Source organism: Pelmatolapia mariae, linkage group LG23 (genome assembly GCF_036321145.2).
Source record: "Pelmatolapia mariae isolate MD_Pm_ZW linkage group LG23, Pm_UMD_F_2, whole genome shotgun sequence".
Classification (NCBI taxonomy): domain Eukaryota; kingdom Metazoa; phylum Chordata; class Actinopteri; order Cichliformes; family Cichlidae; genus Pelmatolapia; species Pelmatolapia mariae.
In genome coordinates this window covers 47,644,537-47,669,697 of record NC_086246.1, presented here as the reverse complement: position 1 = coordinate 47,669,697, position 25,161 = coordinate 47,644,537, and the positions used below count along the sequence as shown (strand labels likewise).

General features: G+C 41.1%; 1 protein-coding gene across 2 annotated transcripts in view; it reads right to left on the bottom strand.

Moving 5' to 3' along the window:
* The window catches only part of tle5 (TLE family member 5, transcriptional modulator), a 48,226-nt gene that overhangs the window by 19,598 nt on the left and 3,467 nt on the right, over positions 1-25,161 (bottom strand). For both annotated transcript variants that reach the window (XM_063466709.1, XM_063466708.1), the window contains exon 2: positions 5,273-5,361. In XM_063466709.1, coding sequence (XP_063322779.1) covers positions 5,273-5,361 — 89 coding nt within the window. The remainder of the gene's footprint in view (positions 1-5,272; positions 5,362-25,161) is intronic.

Here is a 25,161-nt window from a genome sequence, read left to right as displayed (position 1 = left end):
TTAGCTCAAGAACAGTTTGCAGGGAGCTTCATGGAACAGATTTCCACAGCAGCTGGGGGAATTATGGAAGGGGTTGTATTTCAGGAGGTGGGCTCAACCCCTTAATTAGTAAAAGGAACTCTTAATGCTTCAGCATACCAAGACATTTTGGACAATTTCATGCTTCCAACTTTGTGGGAACAGTTTGGGGATGCCCCTTTATTGTTCCAACGTGGCTGCACACCAGTGTACAAGGCAAGATCCACGAAGCGAGTTTGGCTTGGAAGAACTTGACTGATCTTCACAGAGTACTGACCGAAACCTGATTTGGATGATTTAGAGCAAAGACTGTGAGCCAGGCCTTCTCGCCCAACATCAGTGTCTGACGTCACAAATGCGTTACTGGAAGAATGGTTAAAAAAAAAAAAAATTCCCATAAACGCAATTCTAAACCTTGTGGAAAGCCTTCCCAGAAGAGCAGAAGCTGTTATAGTTCCAAAGGGTGGGCTGACATCATATTAAATCCTATGGATTAAAAACGGGATGTCACTGAAGTTCATATGCGTGAAAGCAGACAAGTGAATACTTTTGGCAATATAGAGTATGTGTTTTATTCGATGTGGTCATGTGAAAAAGCAAGTTTTCACAGTACTATGCAGGGCTGTGAACTCCTTACTGCTTCTATAGGAAGGAGGTTAAGTAGCAGCCAGGTGCTGCTAATCAAAAGAAATTCATTAACTCATCATCCAAGAGCTACATCTCAGTCTCCAGAGGCCTCAGATTGAATTTCATGACTGTACAATTGTAAAAAGACTAAACAAATAAGGCTTGATGACAAGGCAAGGGAAGCCACAAACTCGGTGGACGAAACAGGTGCTGAGAAGCTTTCTCAATGGTTGGAATAGTTTATAAGTTGTTTATAGCTGGAAAAAAAGTAAATTCTTTGGAATTCACCCAAAGTCCAGGACTCCAAGGATCTTCCAGAAAAAAACAAAAACAGAAGAGGGAACAAAGATTCATGTCTATACCACTATCCAGGACGTGTGGAGCAGTCATGAATAGTAAGATGCCCTCCTAGAGTGAACTGCAAGGATTGCTGCTAAGCAGTGAGAGTGCCTCAGGCAGCAGAAGACAAAGGTGTTAAGGAAAGGCGAAGAAGACCAATGTGGATCCATCCAAGGTACCAATGGCAGACAGAAGAAAAAACGTGCACCCAAAAAAAAAAATCTTACCAGTACAAAAGGCCAGGGCGAAGAAAAACACACATTGTTCACATAAAAGCAGCACTGGCATTGACTCTTATCCAGATGACAATCATGAACCCCACAGCCACAGAAGGTCATTACTGAAAAGTGGATTTAAGCATGTTAATGGAGAGCTGACTAGAAAGGAAAAGCATAGCAGAAAAAGATGCACAAGAAACAAGGATGGCTGCAACCTTGAGTGGACTGTCAAGAAAAGTTGATTCAAGAACTTGTGAGAGTTTCACAAGGAGTACCTGAGGCAGGTGTCATTGCATCATCAGCCACCACGCACAGAGATGTTCAGGAAAGGAACTACAACTAGCACATTTCTAATATCAAGCCACTCCTGAACCAGATGCAATGTTGCAAGTTCTTATCTGGGCTAAGAAGAAAAGGAACTGGACAGATGCTCAGTATTTCAAAGTAAATGCATCATTTCATTGGAAACCAAGGTCCTAAAGTATAGAAAAAGAGTGCAGAGGCACAGAAAGTAAGGTTGGTTTTTGATGTCCAGTGTGATGTTTCCACAGTCTGTGAAACTTTAAGATGCCATGTCATCTGCTGGTGATTGGCTCACTGTGTTTTTATCAAGTCCAAAGTCAATATAGCCATCTACTAGGAGATTTCAAAGCACTTTATCCTTCCATGTGTGGGCAAACGTTATGAAGATGCTGCTTTTCTTTTTCAGCAGACCTTAGCAACTGCCATCCATGCCAAAACATTTGCTGACCATATTATTAATGGTCAGCAAATATTATTTTGCAGAAGTTTGTGATTGGCTAGCCATGTCCGCTGACCTGAAGCACATTGAAAATCCATTGTCAAGAGGAAAACTAGAAACAATTGATCCAAGAATACAGATGAGCTGAAGGCCACTATCAAAGCTTCTATAAAACATTGGCATTGCCACAAGCTGACCACCTCCATGCCAAGCCGCATTAATGCAATAATTTGCAGCAAAGGACCCCCAAGTACTGAGTGTGAAATTACTTTAAGGAAATTGAACATTATTTAATTAACATAATTTATGTTACTGGATTTCTCATTTTCATGAGCTACAAGAACATAATCATCAAAATCAAACTAAAACGTTAAAAAAAGAATATATTAAAGTTTACCTTCTGGAATGAAAAAAAAAAGTTTTCGCACTATTGTAATTGATGATGGGATATCTGTGTTTGTAAGTAGATAGAAACATCCTCTTCTGACTTATCTCAGCTCTCATGGTGCTCTCACAGCAGCTCTTTCTAATGTAAACGCTAACAGCCAAACAGTTTACCTTTTTCCCCGCTCTGTCTCCTGTGTTTCCTTTTCTGTCTCCCTTCCTTTTATATGTGTATTTTCTGTCACTCTGAACTCTGTTAACAACTCTGTAACCCTGTTACTTCCTGCTTTTTTGTTAATAAGTCACCTTGTGCGTCTTGTGTGCTGGTTTGCCTTACTGTGTTAGCATTTTCCCCTCGTCTGCTCTGCCCTCATTAGATTCACCTGAGTCTTCTTTCCCAATTAGTCTTCTCTGTGTATTTATAGATAGCCTCTTCCTCCTTTACTTGTCAGTTCATCTGAGTTGCTTGGCTGTTTTCCTGTCTGGGTTACTGCCTCTGTCTTTCTCCACGTCTCTGTGTTGTTCTGAAGTTTTAGCTTCTCCTTTTGGCTACTTCTTCGTTCTTCCATTTATTACCTTTAGTTTGACATTTGTCATGCCTGAGGTTTCCTTTTTTTTTTTTTTTAATCCAACCAGCCTCCCAGTATCAGCTTTGAGGTCTTCATATCAGTAACATTTTTAATGCCCTTTATTTTTATTATTTATTTGCCATAATATTTAAACTCATATAATGATTGGTTCTTGCTGCTGAAAACAAGGATGTCATCTTCGCGCATGACAATGTTTCTCAAGAATCCACACGTGTATGAAACAAGTAAGCAGTGACCCGCTTTAAAAGAAAATCCACTCTGGAGCAATAACACTCAACATTTATCGTATCAACCATCCAACTCTTTTTATCGATACGAAGAAATTGAGAACAGCTGCAGCCAAAATGCAACCAAGCAAAATAAAGATGTGCACTTGTTGGCTGGTCCAAGTTAAGGATATCTGGTTATGACTGCTCACACCTTGGTAAGCAACAGATGTCCAACCTGATAACACTGACATGTGTGAAGGTTTTTTTTTCTTTTTCTTTGGGCTGGTGATTTTAATCCTTAATCCTGTGTTCGTACGAGCAGCCTCCACTCACCCAAAATGTTCCCCTTCCCACTTACATAAAACCCTTAGCGCCATCCCTGTGTACATGCGTAGGCTGTATGGTGGGTTGTCATGACAACAGGCGTCCCCGCTGCCAGCCTACCTGGGATTGGCTCCGTGCCTCCTCTGATTGGTGCTCAGCAGCCCCCGGGCCTGCGCCACTGTTCTCAAACGACACTTTGATGGAGTTTTATTGCCGATTCTTCCGCCTCTAAATCGCTCCTGCTGTCATCTTTATTTTGATTTATGTATTCCCTGATCTATTTATGCATGTGAACGAGGGGAGGGGAGAAGAGACGGGGGAAGGAGGGTGGGCTGTCGGGTGGGAAGAAGAAGACAGCGACAGCTACAATGCTCGGTACTATACCCGGGGGAACGCCTGCGGTACATTTGCCTTTTAAAGTCTTCAGCAACAGACACATGCAGCTCAGCAGAATACTACAAAGCCTCGTCTATGGCTCCCAAGCCCCCCACCCAATCCTAGCTCCCCTCCTGAGTCAATAGGAACTGTATGCATGTTCTGTATGCTCAGACAAAAAAGGCATTCTTTCAACTGCGCCGTGACTCTCTGAAGGGGGTTAAATGGTGCTGCTCACTGTTGTGGGAATTACAAAAACCAAAGTCGAGGAAAAAGACGCACAGGGCATTACTGCAGCTTTAGAATCCCCTACAAACAAAAGCGATCAGACCAGAGCAAGGATTTTACACACAATGTGTTACTCTTTCATCTGCCTTTGCCTGTGTCTGTAACCGGCTGAGGCAAGCCTCTGGAAGGTTCTGGGAGTACAGGTACAGAGGAACAAACCAACCTCCTCAGGAAGGAAGACAGGCTTCAAAGACTCCACTCGCACAAAGAGTGGATTTCTTGATGCAGACCCCGTGGCATCCCTCCTCTTTACAACAGCTATCAAACAGATCAGTGAAGGTCGGAATTTGGAAGCACCTCAGACTTCTGGAGCTGTAGCGGTATTTAAGCAGTAAAGGAAGATCAATAGCCGAGGGTAAACGAGATTGATTTAGGTATGAGTCAATAAAGGCTTCCTTAGTGTGCAGTATGGCAGTAGAGCTGAGATACTACTGAAACAAAGGCACACATCTCCATTTTTTTCTTACCACAGAAGGGTTCTCTTCGAGTTCACACTGTGCTTGGCTGCAAACATTCATCTTAAAAGTCTAACGATTTTTATTTAAATTCTTGAAGGTATCCTGCAAACAATGATACCATTTGTTGTTTTTTAAAGTGAAAATACAGACTTAACCCTGGCACTGTTATCATATTTTGTTAATTCTTTGTATTCAATTAAATTTAATTAAGAGGACGTGTACCATCAGCAAACCCTCTGTTTGCTACTTCTTTACAATTCCTATAAAATTAATTATCACTATTATTATCTGAATTTATTTAATATTAAGACAGTAAATGTTCTCTGAATATGCTCACAAATATAAACTACTTCGCTGTCCCTGAGTTTTAGCTAGCTGTAGAGTCAGGCAGTTTCCAAGTGTAACTGTTAGTGATTACACAATGTAAAACAAAGTGTTTAAAAAAGAAAAAAGGACATGCATCCGCATTAAAAGCCATTCCTGACCAAGAAATGGTAGGTTTTTGTTGCCATAACACAGCTCAGTTTATATGTTTAACATACCGGCTACTGGTACACAAACACAGTATGTTCAATAAACAGAAATCCTGAAAATACACATGTACAGCCTGGGGATATATTCCTTATTAAAAAGAGCTGCACTTAATTTTCTGTCGTATGTACAGCTTTTCAATTTTGTTTGCGTGCAGCAGTGTTTTCACCTGTGGTATTGTGCTTGAAGAAACTGGAACTCATCCTTGATCCTGTCACAGGAATCAGAGGTCGTGAATTTCAGCTGCTGCGATGAGGCCTGCAAAAACATAGAGAGAAAAACGTTAGAGAAGAGCCACTGAGAACCATGTTGAAAGAGGAAAGAAAAAAAAAGCAGGATAGGTGAGGAGTGAAGGCAAGAGAAGCAAGAGACCAATGTGGGAGAAATAATTAAAAACACAAACATGAAATCAAACAGTTTTCAATTTGCCACAGTCCAACGAGCAAAGCATTAAGAAGAAATTGGTTGCCAAGCATGTTTCCAAGTGCGACGGGCCAAATGAAAAACCCTGAAACTGTGTGCATGCTCAAAAACAGAAACATCTAAACCTAATGTTCCTGCCAGCTTTTTAAACCCCTGCAAACGAACTGTTCTCTTACACACCCGCACACAAACCTGACCCACACAGAGATATAATTAGCCATAAATAGATTAAAACACACCCCTACTTAACCTTCAATAGACATAACCCAGACTCAGTCTGTCCTTGGTTTGGCACACACTGCTTCTTTACAGTGCTGAAGCAACCTTATGAGTTATTAGCCAAGGCCGTGATGAAAAACAGCCATGCTGTGAGCCATAACATCCTATTGATTGATGATGCATGAGGCAAAATGGTAATACAAAGTGGGTAATGATTATCTTAACATTCCTTTTTGTTATTCCAGCATTCACTTTGAGTGACAGTGAGTAAACATTTAGGCCTGCTTCTTGTATAACTAATGATACTTTTATGAAGTACACATAAAGATACTTTATAAAAGTATCTTTATGGGGAATTTAAATTCCAATGATGACGTTATGTGTCTCTCTGCCACACAGTACTTGCAGTGTTTGTAAATCCCAACAACAGCTGCTTCAAAGCACTTTATATTGTAAGGTAAAGACCCTACAATAAGACAAAAGAGAAAACTCCAGAAATCATATGAACCCCTATGAGCAAACAGTTTGGCGACATGGGAAAGGAAAAACTCCCTTTTAACAGGAAGAAACCTCCAGCAGAACCAGGCTAAAGGAGTGGCAGCCATCTTCCATGACCGGTTGGGGGTGAGTGGATGAAGACAGGACAAAGACATGCTATGGAAGAGTGCCAGAGATAATAATAGCAAATAATAACTAAATGCAGAGCGGTGTATAAACACATTGCGAGTGAAAAAGGTGACTGAAGAAGAAACACTCCATGCATCACTGGAATGCCCCAGGACCCTAGATCTATTGCTGCTGGTTCCAACTCTTGAAAGTAGAGTGGGTGCCTGTCTCCAGAATCCAAACCGAAAGCTGGTTCCACAGAAGAGGGGCCTAAGAGGTGAAGGCTCTATACAATAACCTCAGTTTTATCTGAAGTTAGAATCAGAAAATTTGAGGTCATCCAGGTCTTTGTGTCTTTAAGACATTCTTGCCATTTAACTACTTGGTGTGTTATCGGGCTTCAATGTATGAAAAATGTATGCTATGCCTTCTGATGATACTGCCTAAGGGAAGCATGTATAATGTAAACAGAATTTGTCCTAACACGGAACCCTGTGGAACTCCATAATTAACCGTAGTGTGTGAAGAGGACTCTCCATTTACATGAACAAATTGGAGTCTGTTAGATAGACATGATATAAACCACTGCAGCACAGTACTTTTAATAACTACAGCATGCTCTAATCACTGTAATAAAATGTTATGATCAACAGTACTAAAAGCTGCACTGAGATCTAGCAGGACAAGCACATAGACGAGTCCGCTGTCAGAGGCAGTAAGAAGATCATTCGTAACCTTCACTAAAAGGTGTTTCAGCCAAGACAGCAAGTACTGTTATGAATAACTACAGAGACTACGTTGTAAGTTACCCATATGCCAACAAAACAGGTAAGACATAGTAGGGCACAGACACGGGATTTCTGAGAATTTCCCCTGTGCTATCTTGGAAAGAGGATATTGGAAGCGGATACTTTGAGTGCTGTGGGCAGGGTTTCCATGGGGCAGGCTTGCTCCGACGTGTACTTTGGATGCTCAGTGATGTTGGGATCTGTGCCTTTAACTCTCCTCAAGTCATTCCTGAGGATTCTGGCTGGAAGCGCTGTCTTGTGGGTGCTTCCTTGGTTTCCACAAAGTTTAAGATGGGTGGTATGTTTCAAGGTAAAAATCACATTAAATTCCACTACTCAGGGTTTCCCTTCAGATGACTGCATTTGAATTTGCTTCAGTCACTGTTTTTTATGTTGTGGCCAGTCTTTGAAAGTCATGTTAAATTAGCATACATAAAATAACACAATGACACTGTCTGTTTGGAACTAATTTGGAGAATCACCTGACAAGGTTGGTTTTTCACCACATTAATACAAAAAATAACAGATTTGGTTATGGTGATGAGGACCATTATTTGTGTTTCACTGTTGTCTTTTTTAAGATTCATTTCTGGCATTCTGCCTTTATTCATAGGAAAGCACAGAAAGCAGACAGGAAAGCAGGGAGGGGGGGATGACACACAGGAAATGGTCTGAGGCAGATTCAAACCCAAGCTCCTGCAGCAGCCGTCAGCATAAGCAGTGTCAGCTCATCTCTGAGATATTTTGGCGCCCACTGATGCCTTTAAAAAGAATCTTAAAAGTTCATTTATTGGGAGGCAAAGATTACATGGGCCTATTATCTGTTTCACTGGCAAAAGACGATTAAAGACAGTAAGGCTACCTATTTAAAAGTTAGTGTTACTTTAAACTGGTTTAACTCAAAGCCATGTTTTAATGCCCAGAGTGGCCTGTGCATTCAAAATAACCTGCCACACTGGGAAAAAAGAAAAAAAAAGAAAAAAAAGAGCCCTTTAGATATACTGTGATTCAAATGACACCCATGTCATGTCAAAGAGACATTGGGCTTTTTAGCAAACAACATCTTTTGCCTAGCCTGGATGTTGCCATTAGCCCTTATTGTAATTCTCTCCACACTACATTCCCCGGGCAGCAGTGGATGCACTGGTTGTGTGTTGGAGCACAGAGAGCATCAAACCCAAATAGGGACAAAATCTCATTATTTCTCAGCAGGCTGCATAATGGGTCATATGTGTGTGTGTGTGTGAGTGTGTGTGAGTGTGTGTGTGTGTGTGTGTGTGTGTGTGTGTGTGTGTGTGTGTGTGTGTGTGTGGTGGGGGGTGGGAGAAGACATTTTCCACACTACGATCAAGCAGGTACAAAAAACCATCAGAATTCTGATTGCAGCACTTACAGGAAGCTAGCCCGACATTGTTAGGAATGACCTGTCGCTTTGTACCCCGCTCCCCACGACATGCCGCTCAGTCTCATTTTTAACTGCAAATAGCCTCCTCTGCATTCACAGAACAATAGACTGAGACTATACGAAGCAACAAGACAGCTTCAGGTTGTAAGAGCAGATCTATTTGATTCACAGGATAAAGTTTTTTTGTTTCTTTTTTTTTTTTTTTTTATTAATGGCTCAGTAGAATGCCTTCCCAAGTAGGGAAGCCATTCTTTCAGGGTAAAAACATTTGGTATCATGTACATGCATGAAATGCGTTTCGTACTATGGCCGCAAAACATTTGGGAAATTCAGAAGCGCTAAGGTCGGAAGAGGCACAGGAACTTAAGACTTTTATTTAGAAAAACATAAAATGTGCAGTCCTGTAAAACTCTGACAGTGACCTCGGCCATTACACATCCAAATGGGACGAGAAGCCCGGACATTATAATTCTGCCTACAGACACAAAAACCCCAATCCCAAATAAACCAGTCTGCTGCTTAGAGACAGAGGCTTCGACTGTAAAGAAGAATAACCTTTTCCATTATCTTTCTAGCCAGTACGGCATGGACCAAGCTCAGCAAACAACAGCTCAGCTATATGGGCCTGTGCCACACAGAGCCTGCGTCAACACAAGGCACTTGGCTAGAGGCAGCCGTGAAGCTCACACTGCACTGTGTGTCCATGCTTGTGTGTCTATGTACAGGTTGTCCCCTGTGCCAGAGGGCAGAGCTGTTGCTCAAGATCCGATTTCCTCAATGTGAACTGTAATATGCAAGCGTTTAACATGCCAAAGAGTCAGCTGCCCCAGGTAGCTGAAGAAGAGAAGAGAAGTGGAGGCAGAAGGAGGAAAAATAAGAAACAGAAAAAGCAAGAAAAGGAGCAAGAACTTTCTAAGGCTACGTCCACACTAATGTGCTTTCAAACGAAAACGCATTGTTTTCTCTCTGTTTTGGCCTCCCGTCCACACTGAGACGGCGTTTTCCTCAAGGAAAAATGCAGCATTTTGGAAACGCTCTCAAAAACGCATACATTTCAAAACGGAGCTGTCCCGTCGCAGTGTGGACGCTCGAAAATGCAGACTTTCTAAAACGATGACGCATTTTCGTCATGTGATGCAGTCATGTGACCAAATAAACAAAGATAGCGGAGTGCATTATACAGCCGTTGTTTTGATTGCTCTCAATTTTGACAGCCCTAAAAAAAGATTAATATCAGTTTGTACATGCTCCAGATAGCTTTTCTTCAAATTCTTTAATTCTCACTCGCTTTTGCGCATGCACAGGACTGGAACGTAAGCGTTTTCGGTCGTTTTAATGTGGACGCACACCTCTGTGAAAACGACTGAAAACGATAGTGTGGACGCGGAGTGTTTTCAGACGAAAACGCCGTTTTCAAATCTATCCTGGCTAGTGTGGACGTAGCCTAAAAAACACACCATAAAGCCAAACACCAAGACTCACAAGGGCCAGATTAGGGCTTTTATGGCAATAACACCTTTTCTGTCTCACCTTCCCATCACTATCTTGTGAAACAGGTGAGAAATGTTGGATGCAACAGCAAAAGATTCACATTATATAACAGCCTACCAGCCTGAAATAAAAAATCAGCTTTTGGCTGCCATAGTTATAACATGTCAATTAATAAACTAAACTAGATAAAGAAACAGCGATGATAGATCTGTGTGACTTATCAGGCAAGATAATGAAAATGTCACATTAAAAAAGTCATTTTTAGTTTAGTACATCACACACAGCACACTGAAGATGCTGAGGACAAGTGGCTCAGTTTCACCAAAAATGACAAACAAACAGTGTCTGACAAATATTGCTCCTCCACATTTACAACAGCCACAGCCTGAATTACAACATCTGCAGCCTACAGGAACCTGATGCTTATTAACTTATCAACTTTGACTCCAAATCGCTGATGACATTTTTACATCTGATTGATAATTCTGCTTCTTGAGTAATTATTCTACACTCTCTACTTTCAGCTTGATATTTTTCATTTTATTTCATTTATTTTTGCAGCAATGGCAACACTGTCATTTACCCCAGTGCATCATACGACCCTAAGGGAAAGAGATTGGGATTTGACTATATTACTTGCAGCGCTGGGTGTAATTACTGTAATCACATTACCTTTTTCAGTAATGCATTACTGTACTAAATTCAGTAATTAATTTTCAGTTACAATTATTAGTAAATTTAGTTACTAATTAGTTAAATGCATTGCAAAGTCTCTTCAGTTTCTGCAGAAATGTAAAATAACTCAATCAGCTTATTTCAGTTCATGTGCCTGCAGGAGGAAAAAGGTGGCGTGATCTAAAGCCTTTAAGGCGTGGAGATATAGACTTTACTTTTATTTGTATTGCATAAAAGGACAAGAGCGTGATGGTGAAATGCAAACTGTGTCGTTTGTAGGAAGGTAGATAGACTGAGTGGTTGGCAGCTGTCAACAAGTGGCTGCATAAGTCAATACAGCTTTAAAAGAAAAAAAATGCTTCACAGTTTTAAATATATTTTAAAACTCTACAGCAAAATCAAACCCTTTTTCTGATAAGACATCCAGCAAAGTACAAGAGCTATGAGCACAATTCTCACAGTGCTAGTGAGAGATTTTTACCACTCTACAACCAGAGTATGTAGGGCTATCCGAGCGCCATGAAACATGCACTGTTAACAATGTTTATTATCTCTTTCTCTGTCAGTGACTAAAACAAGGTGCTCTATCGGGACCTGAGAGCACACAACAGATGGATGCCCATAATGTTAATGAAATACTGCCGTAATATTGTGACACATGCCATCTGCGGTGACAAAAAAAAAGGTGCTTGCATGCTGCGTGAGTGGATGTGTTTGTCCAAGAGAGAGCTGGGCTAATGCGTGTGTGTGTGCGCGCGTGTGTATCATTTTGTTTGTGTTGCAGAGGAATAGCCTAGACAGCGTAAATGGTTGAGAGGATGTGTGTGTGCACATCTGTGTGTGGGGTGTGATAAGCCTCTATATATGGTGCTTGGCTGCCAGAGGAACAAATATTCACTGCCATGAATCATACACAAGGATAAAACAGCCCACACACACACACTCCCTCACAAATTTGCATAATACACACACACACACACACACACACACGCACACACACGTGTGCGCACAGCACCTAAATGTAGGACAATCTCTAATTTGATTCTGCCCTGCTCCTTTGAGACGTAATTAAAGCATTAAAAAGCTTTGTGCGCTGGTGAGGCAATTGAGACAGTCTTCAGCGAATAAATGGGATTCATCGTTTCAGGAAATTGCTGCCCCACCTCCATCCCCCACCCACCAACCCTAAGCACACTCATCGCCCACCCCCGCCCCTCCCCAAGCACCCACCCTTCCTGGCCTCATCATCTGGTCCAATCCATGTGAAGTCTACTGTGAACCATAATGTCTATTTTAAATAAGAATCAGGCTAAGGCCGTTTCTGCTCCACGGATCAGTCGACAAAAGCGATGGCAAAGGATGGAGATTACAGAGGGCACTCAGCTTTACGCACACACACATAGATCACACTACAGTGATTAGACACACCAACAATACATGAATACAGTGGAGCATTTAGACACACAAACAGAGCGGAGACAACAGCATGTATCTACACACACACAGTGATGCATGCACGCACGCACGCACGCATGCACAAACACACACACACAATAACAGCAGGATACATTGGAAAACATCCTCCTCAGTATAAATCCTGCCTGAGGGTAGCAGCAGTGTGGGGATTGTATTTCCTGGAGCACTGCCTAACTGTTTACATCTCAGCCGGAGTGTGTTTCTGTGTGTGTGTGTGTGTGTGTGTGTGTGTGTGCGCGCGTGCTGGGGGCAGGGATGAAACCTTGGCATTGTAATCACTCACTAATGACTGGATGTTATCTCACTCCCACTTTTAAATGAATGCAGAAGATCCACACTGACGAACAGTTGGCCTATTTTTCAATGCCAGGTTGTGTTTGCTCCATAGCAACAGTCTCAAGGATGCCATTTGAGCCATCCGGCTTTTCTGTCCATCACAGATTCCCACTGCCCATCTGAGTGTGGAGTATAGGCATATTATTATTCTTCAGGCATGACGTTTTTTTCTACGTGACTGAAAAGAACAAGTGTTTCCATCTGATTTTTTTTTCTGCTGAAAGCAAAAAATAAAGAGTATTCTTTTTTTAGTTTTGTCTGATGGTGAGATTATACATTTTATGGGTAATTTACTGCTGGCAGTATGCATGTGGGCGATGCCACAGTTCAACTTACTTTCACACCAAGTACAAGTGCTTACATTTAGACATATTTTAATACCAAGGACTCAATAATAATGCAGATTTTCAACCATAAAAGTGAGAAGCACCCTAAAAATCCAGTGATAATGTACACCAAATACTCGTCAGGAATCTGAATCTGTAGGCTCTGTATGATTCTGATTCTGAAACCAGCACATATACCCTGCCATGTATTTTAAGTAAGTAAAGACATATAGATTATACACAGGAAATACAAAAATAAAACCCAGTGCTACAGCCATACACTGGCAGTTTTTTGTTTTTTTTTTATAAATACAAACACTTCATGACTATAAAACTGATATGCACCACTTGTGTACTACTCTCACACCTGCTATAGCCACGTTCACTGACTGCAGTAGAAATGCGGTGTTGGTGCATCCATTCTGTGCGCTGTCATGATTTAAAATCAATGGGAGATTTCCTCAAGAGCAAAGACGGTGACATAAGTATAACTTCCAGCTGGAAGAGTGTGTGGAGTCAAAGTCTGTAAACTTTCTGGCAGCTTTTATTAAATTTGATGATTTTATACAAGCAGTTTTTATGCACTAGTATTCACTGAAATTTAACTTAATTTATATAGCATGTCAAACCTGCGTGTACAGCTACTTTATAATGCTACAGTCACACCAGAGAAAGCAGCAGTCGGAGACCGCAGAACAACAAAAGTATTGCAACGGTGTGAAAAAATAATTTGCAAACGCACCGTCTTTGAAATAGTTGAAATAGTTGTTTCAAAGATGTAGTCAGGTTGCTATCAGTCTATGATTTAATGGGGTGAAGTTGGCAGTTACGTGTAATCTGTTTGTGACTTAAAGAAAATCTGCAAACCCGTGGCTTTCAACATCAGAGAAATTCACATTAACTACTTGCATTCAGAGTCCAGCCAGTAATGCATGGAACTGAAACAGAAAGTAAGAAAATCCTCTGCCTTTAGTGAAGAAGTTGCTGCAGTATGGCGATTTAACAGCAAAATGACATAGGTACTCAGCAACCTTGCTTTTACATAGGAATATAACAGGCTGACAACCACCTGACCTTATGGCAAAGGCACACATCGCAGATGAGTTTCACTCATTGACTCAGACTGATTCCAACATGTACTGTAAACAATGTCTGTCTACATTTATAAACATACATGCAACCCATCGCCCATTTGTCTGAGCACGACTGCAGTCATTCCACTTTCACCATCATCCCGTCTCTTTGTACTGGTGAAACGAACGCATGGTGTGTGCGTTTATTTGGGCAAACGTTTCAGCAAAAATCCATCCTGACATGATTCACAGAGCCTTTGAGGGCTTAAGCTTTTTGCTAATACACGAGCAGCAAACAAGATCACATCCTCCATCTAAGAATAGCTCCAACCAAACAATTCCATCTAAATATCCCGGATTAGTGTTTGGACTAAAGCATATGAGCCCAGTGATCTGAGAGAGGGACAGGGCTAACTGGCCCACATCCAAGCTCACCCCCAGCCAACTCTGTCTGGGCCAAAAGGAAGCCTTGCTATGTTAGCGGCTAAGTGTGTGTATGTGTATCAGAGAGGAGAGGCTGAGGAATAGGATTGTGTCTTCAGCCGCTCTGGACAGGGGCTTTAGAGCACGGGGAGAGCCTAATCCTGTTTCGGCCAGGAATTTGATTTTGATTATTATCTCTCACAAACCAAGCAGAGGCTTACCCCCATTTCTGCAGCATTATCTCCACAACACACAAGCACACATACACACACACCTCCCTCTTGCAGCCCAACAGATTTGACCTCGTTAAGACGCTTTAAAGGGGATTATTCTACTTTTATCACTTCGAGAGAAGTGCCCTTGCAAACATAGGCTTGGCATGTCTTACCTTCCCTCCCCATTCTGAACTATCTTGACCCCCCCTGGCAAGGCCAGCCAAGTACACAGTACAAACACATACAAACACAACAGTTATAGCACACTGCCCTGCAAACACAGATGCACCTGTGTACAAAAATATAGTACACTATACCCACACACACACACAGGCTTGTACACAATAAGACCTAACATAAGGTGGGGGAGGCATAGTGTAACACACACACACACACACACACACACCACAGGAAAAGAGAGCAGAGATTGCAAAGCCAAGGGAAATGGGCAATTTGTCAAAAGTGGGGAAAGTGGTGAGGCCGACAGTACTGTGGGTTTGGAAACCATGGCTGAGATTAAAGCCAGACTCGCAGAAGGGGGGCTTTAAGATTACACCCAGTACGGCTGTGTAGATGATTGATGCCTGCTTGTAAAAACCAAGGTTATTACTTACAACAGCCAAAGAAGGAGAAAAAAAACGGGAACAAAGAAGAGAAGATTAGATAAGTTTGCAACAAGTAAGTGAACAATGAAAGGAGAAAGCTAGAGCACTGACATTTGGGCAACACCGGGGGAACTCCAAAGTTCTTTGGCACATATTGTTTTCTATCAGAGTATTGTAATTTCAAGTGTATGCTGATGAGCTCTATTTGATTTCATGTTTACGCCAACAGCATGCAAATTAGTTTTTTATAGTAATGGGACCAGGACAGACTGAACAAGGGAGGTTCTCATTGCCCTGCTTTTGAATGCTCTCTGAAAAGGCTGTTGGTGGGGATGTGGTAGCATATTGTTTCAGTCATGGCCTTACCGCTGTTAGGCACACAAACAGAACAGCTAATTCTCCTTTGCGCATTGGCAGATCTGCGGGCTGTGGCCAGGCAGGGGCAATCAAGCCGCCTCCCGTCGAGCCGCTTTGTTCCAGCCCATTGCACCGTTCTGCTCTGGGGAAGGTTTACCCCACCCACCGCCACCCTCCTTTCTTCCCACCTCCCACACTCTCCTTCTAGGAAGCAACTGCTGAATGCTGATGCAGTTCCTCACTACATCCCCCCAACATTAACTCCCACACGAGAAAACCACACACGCACTTTAAGAGGAACTTGCGAACATGCATGCAAAGACACACACGCACAAAGTCATTACCACATTTTTTTGTGTGGAAACGCACGCACACACAATTTGTACACATGCTAAAAGAGAAGAATGTGTACAGACAATAAAAGGACATCCCACGTCAACAAAGCCGTCTATTACTTGTGAATTTGTAACCTTGACATGCAGGCCTCGTCCGTGAAGGCAATGCAGCAGGAATACACGCATGCACACTCAGAAACACACGCATCAGTATCTCCCGCAGATTTGAGCGAAACCAAAAACAGGACATCTGTTTTTGTTTATGGTCACATTCTTTCTGGTAAATTTGCTGTGGTACTTTGTCTAAAGCAAAGCAGCCCGAGCTGACAAAGTGATGCACCGACTTGCAAGTCTCATGCTTCTGTGGAACCTTTAGTTTCTGTATTATAATCATACAGAACCAGAATGTCAATGACGCAGTCCCTCATCTGGCTTGTGATCCATCACAATTCATAGGTTACTGCAATGTGTGAAATACATAAAGAAAGTTTTGTTTTCATTGGTTACCTGTATTGGACTAAGTGAGAGTAAGAAAAGACACTGAGAAGCTAAATAGGCTCACAAAATCTGACCAGTACTCCTGTAAAATGGAAAAGTGATCGAAAAAAGACAAATATGACCTTGAGCACATTTTGGATAAAGACATTTATCATCATTTTGTGATCACTGTGTTCAAGTTTCAAGGAGGAATACTGAATCTTGTCATTTGGAGTCGGATGGATGGACAAATAGACAGATAAGAGATGGATAATTGACTCCTCGCCACTAAAGAAGTTTAGGGGTGATTTAAATAGAGGAGCTAAAAATGAAAATAATTATTATGAAATATATTTTCATTTTAAAATTACAATTATTTTATTTTTTAATACTGTAAAAAAACTGGCAGCTTCAGTTGAGCTTCATTGTAGGTTTCATGACAGTAACTGTAACACATACAGCACATAACAAGCATTTACGAGCTCTCTCATAAAAGTTTAGCCTTGCTTGTACCTTAAAAATACGCCATTAGTTGTTTATTTCTTTCCTCAGAATCTGTGGATAATCATGTTAATTTCTCTTTATTTATTTATTTATAAAATCACCACAAGGTGAGAGTTTTGTAACTGATTGGCCCAGCAGGGAAGTGCATCATTTATAGAGCAGTGACACGTTTTCCGTCATCTTGATTCAGTACTTTGTTCAAGCCATATGCTTCTCTGGGGTGCCATAAACTCCAAGGTGCTTGTGCATTTGTTGTTATGCATAATATACATAAAAAATATTCCTCTTTGCAGACATACTTATGAATCCTTTATCACATTTAAAAAAAAAAAAACAGCATGGAAACGTCAATAACTTTTTTTAAAGTTCAAACTAACTAATGTGCAGTATGAAACTGACTCAGAGCATAAATCATGATGTGATGTGGGGTGAAGAATCTGAATCACCGAACACTACAGCGTCTGCTCAACTGAAGCAGCAGCAAACTAAAATAGCATTGATATTTGTATGATGAGAAAACTGTAACCTTCAACAATTATTACATGAAAAACTATAAATACAGTACAGTGATGACGTTTTCAACACTGTCATTCCACAGCAAGAAGATTTCGACTTTTAATCCAGACTGGGGTTTTGCATGTTCTCCCTGTGCATGCATGGGTTTCCTCTGAGTGCTCAGGTTAAATCCATGTTAGGTTAACTTGTGCTTCTAAAATAGCCACTGTTGAGCGGCAGACAAAGTGCTTTAAGTGTATAGAATGAAGCAATGTGTGAATGTATAAATGTGGGTTGAAGTCGAAAGTGCTTAGAGTGGTCAGCAACTCCAGAAAAGCCCCTATATGCATGCTAGTCCATTACCATGTTGTTTATAATGTCATCTTTTTCGGTCTCAATTTATCTTAATGCACTCAACTCTTAATATTTGCCCAACAGTACTGAATTAAAGTTTACATTAATCTGCCTTTTCTTCACCCTTTTTCACAAAAACATGGTCATATTTTTCTAGTAACTTGTCAAACTGATGACGTGCAAAAGACAACTTATTTATGGAGTCAAACACAAAGAAGGCATACATGCGGGGAACTGCAAGGTAAGGGGTTAAAATGGCAATCATGAACCACAGAACCCAAGTTACCCCTATGCTATCATCAAGGCAAACCCAAATACAAATCAATTAAGTGAAGCCACTGATCTATTAACTTTGTTTGTGCTGTTGATGCCTTTTTGAGCATTTTTAATGCAGCTATCTAACTAATAATATAGCTTCTTGTGTACAGTTCATCCAAGAAGTTTTGGTCAGTGAAATTGTAATTAGATTAATCAGATGTGTCTTTGCATTGCGCCCCTCGGCAGTTCAAACACCATGGACCGATCGTCACTGGAAGTCTGGAAGTCTGCCTGAAGGGTCCGTGTGTATAATTGATACACTGCAGTGCAGTTTCTCAGTCTGTGTGATCATATAAAATTTACAGGAACGCAGACGTCTGCACGGAGCCTCGTACTCACAGTATGTGGACAAAATGTATGTCACCCAAGCACACTCTAGCAGGTTTGCAGATACAGAAACTATGACAGGTCTGAAGCACTTTACTTCTTGTGCAAATTAGAGCAGCACCGATTGCAATTTTCTCAGCAAATTATGATTTCTGATTATTTGCTATCTGCCAATTATTCTTATTCTTTCTAAGAACTAAAACTGACAGCCTATATAATACATATGCACATATTTGAAAACTTCACTAAATAACAGGACATCAACCCTTCTCTCGGATTCATTCGGCTCCATAGTTTTTCTCATAACTGTTCCTTTGCTCAAACTGAGGCTGTTAGTTTGTGGCTGGCTCCGAGTCCTGGATAGCTTTAGTTTAAGCCACTTTTTCTTTGTTAATTTCTATAAAATGTCCATGTTTAAGTGACTCATTAGGTTTGTTGTCACGAACATTTATGCGGTTTTCTCTGCTGTTTACTTTAGTGAAAAGTCTGAGTCTTCACTCAGTTCCAAGCTAACAACAAAGTAAGAGGCTTTAAGTGTGTGTCCAACTATTTGCCTGTCCGGCTTTGTGGCATAACACAGACTAGCTCCTTAATGGTCATATGGGCGGAGAGCAGTGGAAACAGTCCGATTCTTGTCTCTGGCCAGTCAACTGGTGAATCTCTAATCCAAATATAATAATTTCTTGCTCAAAAAAAGAACATGGCAAGGCTTCAATATCCATAATACATGAATGACTACATCCATCTATTGTTTTGACTGCATAGCATGTTCCCACATCTGATCTACTCTATAGGTGAGCAGAAACTGTTTCTTCTACAACCAAACACATAAATAGGTTGCTGAAGAAAAAGAAAGCACGAAAATTATGCTGGCACTGCAGTATTTTCTCATTTTTAGCTGGGCTTTCTGTGTTTAGAAACAAAGAAGAAAAAGAAACAGACTCAACTCGCCGTCATCCAATGTGCATTTACAGAGTTTGGGAAGCCAGCCACCAGCAGGAGGTATAAGTCAGTGTCTGAATCTGTACTCGCATCTTTTCTGCCTACTTGAGTCTAAGTCAGTATGTGTGTATGCTCAACAAGAGAAGGGCTGTACCAATCTACACCCCTCCATTTTAACCAAACCCCAAAGCACTCTGACAATCATCCACTGTGGCCCTTCACCAAAATCAACATCACCTGTGACCCATGGCCTCTACTCGGCCACTTAAATGAGGGGCCTCCTGCAGGTTGGTGATGTTTGGGTGGGTTGGTGGGTGGGGGGCACATGCAGGGCTGTGTTTGTCATGCTAATCAGCTGGCCTAACCTCAATGACCCAGACATCTGCTGGCCTGCGTGTGTCAAGCCCCACATTCAATTTGTTCCCCAGATACAAAAAGCAGATAAGACCCTTGAGGCTGGTAAGAATGTGTGTGTGTGTGTGTGTGTGTGTGAGTGAGTGAGTGAGAGAGAGAGGGGTGGGGGGTTCTTATTGACGTTGAAAGGGAAAAATCCTTTTATTTCTATGCATGTACTAGAGCAATAATTACCAGAAAAGAAAGCCAACGTGCATGTTTGTGCGTTGTCATGCTCGCCTCTGTGCGTATTACTGTGCACGCACTAATGTCCAGTACCCCCCCCTCGCCAATCATCGGACACACATAGTTAAGCTTGTTGCTCTCTCTCTCATACACACACAGTAACGTGTGTCTATGTGTGTGCAGCAGAGCAATGGAGCAGGGGCGGGGGGAGTTTGTTTAATGGGCGAGACAGGGGACCATGGGGATTAAGCTCCCCCCAGCTGGAGGCTTTAGAGGAAAGGCTGGGGGCTGTTCTGTTAATTCAAGTGGGCTTAATAATGCCTGTGCACCCTCTGCCCCTGACCCTCCCACCACTACATTAGATCTGGGAGGAAACACATGATAAAGGGAGACAGGCAAGAGGAGGTGGAAGTGTGTATGCTGTGTGCAAGAGTGTGTGTGTGTGTATGTGTGCAACCTGTGGCCATCTCTACAGTCAAGCACATGCTCAGGGGACTTGTGAGATTTTGCCTCCATATTACTTGTGCTACTCTCTGGATTTGGCACCAGGCCTTTCGGTTGCTCCACTTTCACGCCACAGCCAGCTTTGTTGAAGCTGCATTAGGATTAATCAACACCCAAACAATATGGCAAATGCTGTCAACTGGGTCAGGCACTGTGCCACGATCAAATGAGGCTTTTCCCTCTTAAACCAATGAACTGTGCCCGTAACCTGCAATGGGGGATTAAAACGTGCCCACTGACATAAAATGACAAGTGAATCCCCGTTAAACCTCGTAAACCTTAGTCTTCTTTGTTTCTAAAGCCCTTTTCAGACATGGAATATGCAACGTTGCTGGCTGTATCAATATATTAAAGGATTCTGACACTCAGACATGAGGGTTTTTCTTGCATGGAGAAAATCTGGCGCCCTTCCAGCGCCAAATAAAGATCACTAGTGTCAACATGAAAAGAAGCGCAAACAAAAAATATCAATTCAACCGCTGAGCCAGCAGTGCATCGGCTTAAATACAACATCTATGTCTTACAACAGAAGCAGTCAACTCTGCTCCGTCCACAGCCGCAATATTTTGCACAGGCGCTGGATAAGCCAGCTAAGCCGCATGGTTTTGACAAGACCAGAATTCTCTGCTCAGCGCAAGTTATTGTCCACGGCTGGGTTGTACCAGACTCTTCAACTGGTTCTAACAGTAGAGTCAGAGCCATGCTGCAGCTCTTTGGGCTGGATATCCTCCTCCATCATTGTCATGTAGTCAGCTGAGCAGTGCACATTCGACTTTCTCGAAAGTTCTATGGAAAAACAATTATTCCGATGCCATAAAGCACCAACTAATAACACAAACACAATGTGAAAGTTAACTGTGTACATTTACTTCTTTAACACTGTGGTAAACTATGTGAAAGTTACGGTACAATTTGAAATTTCCAACTTTCCACTATAAACTCAGGTATCAAGGAACTTAGAAACCAAAGCGATGAGCACTGTGCCAGATGTTTAAAAACGTTAGAAATGTTCCAGTACGCAGGGATTACTCCAATTATTTTTTAACTACAAGTGTAAAATATTTGATTCCTCAGCTGATATATGAACATCAGATAACTCACTGGAGGACATTTTAGACCAGCATCTGCGGGGCTCTGTAATTACATTACAGGGTTACCTTGGCAACTGGAGGTTAAAATGTCCACTAGCAACCAATTTTCAACTGACCTTTTTTGGAAAACCATGATATCTGGGAGTTTTTTCAATCCTAGTACAGATTCTGGTGACTATGTAATTCGTCCTCTGCTTGATCTAACCGCTGCTTTTGATAGAGTCGACTATGATATCCTAATAAGTCGTTTACAGCATCTTGTGGCACTTCTTTAGGTCTATTTTCTAACTATTTTCTGTCTCACTGATTCTGATCCTTGCAATGCAGAGTTCCATAGGGGTTAATTTTAGGGCTTCCACTCAGATCCATTCAAAAAAATTGGAACCTCCTTTCACTGGTATGCTGATGATAGTCAGCTCTATCTCCTGTTAAGGCGGAAGAATGCAATCTCAATTAAATCACTTTTTGTAAGTATTTGGTGACATCATCGCTTAGATGGCCAGTTAAATTGGTGCACTAGTGAAATCTAGCTTCTTTCATTTAAGGTAATTGGCAATGGTGAAACCTTTCCTCCATAGGCAGAATTTAGACAGTAATAAATGCATTTATTATAGTCTTGGCTCGATTATTGTTACACTAGCTCACCAGTCATCTGACTAGCAATGCCAATTTATACAGAAACCTAAGTGGAAGCTCAAAGAGAACAGAGCATTTTCTATTGCTGCCGTTTGAAAGTGAGAAAGGCCCCTATGTTGTCCATTTTTAAAACTTATTTTTAATTACATTTATACACTCTGGCTTTTGACCCAACATAAGACAGTGATCTTATTTGTTTTTATTGTATTATAGTTGTTCTTACTTTTGTTGTTTTTGGACTTTTATCATTTTCAATGTAATTACTCACTTTTTCAACAGCACGTTCTATCTGCTGTGGCTGTTTTCAAAGTGCTTCATAGTTTGGAAAACAAATGTAAATAACGATTGATAATAACCTAATATTTCACTCAATACCTAGCCTGTATTAATTCTTTAGGGCTTCATCAGTGTTGCACAAGCAGCATGCAATGAACTGGCCTACTCCTTAGGATCACTTAACAAAAATCATGTATGAATAGCTTAAACGGTAAAATGACCAATAAGCTCACAGCAAGGGATGCACTGACCAAAATTCACAAGAATCTCTATTCTTCCTAAAATATTACTGATCAACTAATGGGTGTTCACCCAAACTGTGCTTAAGGTCAAGGTCAAGTTCAGTGTTTACACATTCGCCAACTGATCGTGTCCCGAGTGGATCCCGGAGGAGACAAGTCCTTATTGGGTTGCATCAGGAAGGGCATCCAGCGTAAAAACTCTGCCAAATCAAACATGCCGAGCTACCCACTGTGAAGACCCCTTGTGAATAACAGAGCAGCTGAAGATAGCCTCTTCTTTGTCATTAAGGTCACATTTTTTATTCTCACCTAAAACAACTTGTAATTCCAGCAGATATTTCAGAAGTGTTGCTGCAGCAGTTCTCCACTCTGTGCTGCTTTAAAAAAAAGCAGGTCTTTTTTTTTTATTTTTTAACCGAAGCAGTCAAGTTGCACAGAACACTTGAGGAGGGCAGGAAATCAAGCCACAGGAATGGCAAAGATAATCTAATCAATTTTCAAATTAAAAGACCTTATACAGACTGAACACTGCTTCTGAAATGCTCCCAGTTTGATCTAAAGCCATGCCAAGTATGGAACAAAACTGCTTCCAAGACCCAGCTGCCCGTTGTATTCCCAGTGTCAGACAATATGATAGCATTTGCTTCAGTGTATATGAAACCTATAAATTTTTTTTGAATCAGTATATTTAAATCTGTAGAATTAACAAAGGTAGAGTGGACTGAAAATGCAATGAAGCAAATAAATTACACTTAAATGTTTGCTAAAATTGTAACGTTATTGACTTAGCTGATATGGTCCATGGGTTCAGATATCTGTGGAAAGAAGCAACTATCCAAACAGCAAAAAGTATGGAGACGGGAAAATCTGTCACTTGTGTACAATTATGAAACAGCTAAAAGCCTACCGGCCTCTGCAAATATGCCTTTTAGATACACTTTGCATTGAGGAAATGTGCCTCAAGTGTCTCAGCAAAGTCAACAGCTTTAAAATTCAAAATAGGAAATACCTAAATATTTTAATAAGCATCCCAACCAATAAGAGCTTCCCCTGAAAATCTGACATGAGAGGATTGTTGAATGTGTACGTAACTAAATTTGTTTGCGAGACCCATCAGTTTGCTATATCGCGGTGCCACTTCTCTCATCCGCCAGGTCCTTATCGGTGACACTCATATCTATATGGGTGTCACATATACTTCCCATCCCTGAACCTTTATGACAACAGCAGCGACTGAAGAGAGGATCTGAACAGGGAATGTGTGTGTTTGTACAGTTTATTTATGTGAAAATTCACAGTGGAGGGCGGTGTGTATGTGAAAGGTTAGGTGTGACTGACTGTAGTCGGTTAAGACTGAACCAGCTGCAGCTCCGGTGAAAAGACGTTAAATTCCCAAACCCCACTTCTAATCCTGTGAGTTTGGTCTTAATACTCCAATAAGGCGTAAGAGCACTCAATTGGATTAGAAAAATAACCTCCTAGATAAGTAGACAGGCAGAAGTGGAGTGGCCCAGCTGCTCTCACCTTGGAAAAGGTGACTGAGGACTCACTCCATCAGGAGGTGACTGGTTTATAACTTCAACCAGAGACGAGAGAAGACCAAAGATGGCATCTCGTCCCAGTAATTACCCAATGTGGAGTGCAGGTTTTAATATTAATAATACAATAACAACAACTGTCTGACATAAGTTTTTTGTTTTGTTTTTTCACTTGTCCAGAAACAGTACCTTTACTGTACTCTCTGATAAAAGGTTTTCTTTAGGATCCACAGAGATCCACTGGAAGCAAACAAAATGCAGAGGTTGTTATTCACTCAAATGTTAGGAGTATTTAATAATCTGAGTGTCTGGGAGGATATACACAGTGTTGTGGTAACCAGCACTCTGGCAAAGACAAAGACAAAAGCTACAATAATAACTTTCTCTTCCAGAGATAGTCATGCACAACTGTAATTAAGAGTGGGCGATATAGCCTCAAAATGACATCACAATTTTTCAAGAAAATTTGCGTAAATTACAATACTGAAAAGAAAATACTGAACAATGTTTTATTGATGCTTGCAGTAAGTGCAAGTAAACAACTGTAAGTAAACAAGGTGCTGGCAGCTGCGTTATTGTAGTAGCTCCACAGTGTTGTGGTTTACACAACACACCTTACACAAAAATGTACACCAGTGTTTATATGAATAACTATAATGACTAAATGTTCTTTTCTATCAGGAGACTCAAGTTGCAACACTGTTGGGACTATGCACAGGTGGTACTTGTTTTCTTTTAGACAGCCACTACAAAAATTAGGAAACCTAACAGACTCAATTGACTGTTACACAGAACAAACACTTTTAACATTCAGTATTTTTTTTTAAATGCTACTAAATGTTATGACTTTACACAGTTTTTTCCTGTTTCTTTACCTGATATCTATCCACTTCTGTCCTCTAATCAAGGTAGACTCAAGTATTCATCTCTATCTGTAAACAAGTTCAACATGTTACTGTGTCTTCATGGTGAAAGTGACAAATAAAAACTCCCCAGTGTCTCTCACATACACACTTGCAATT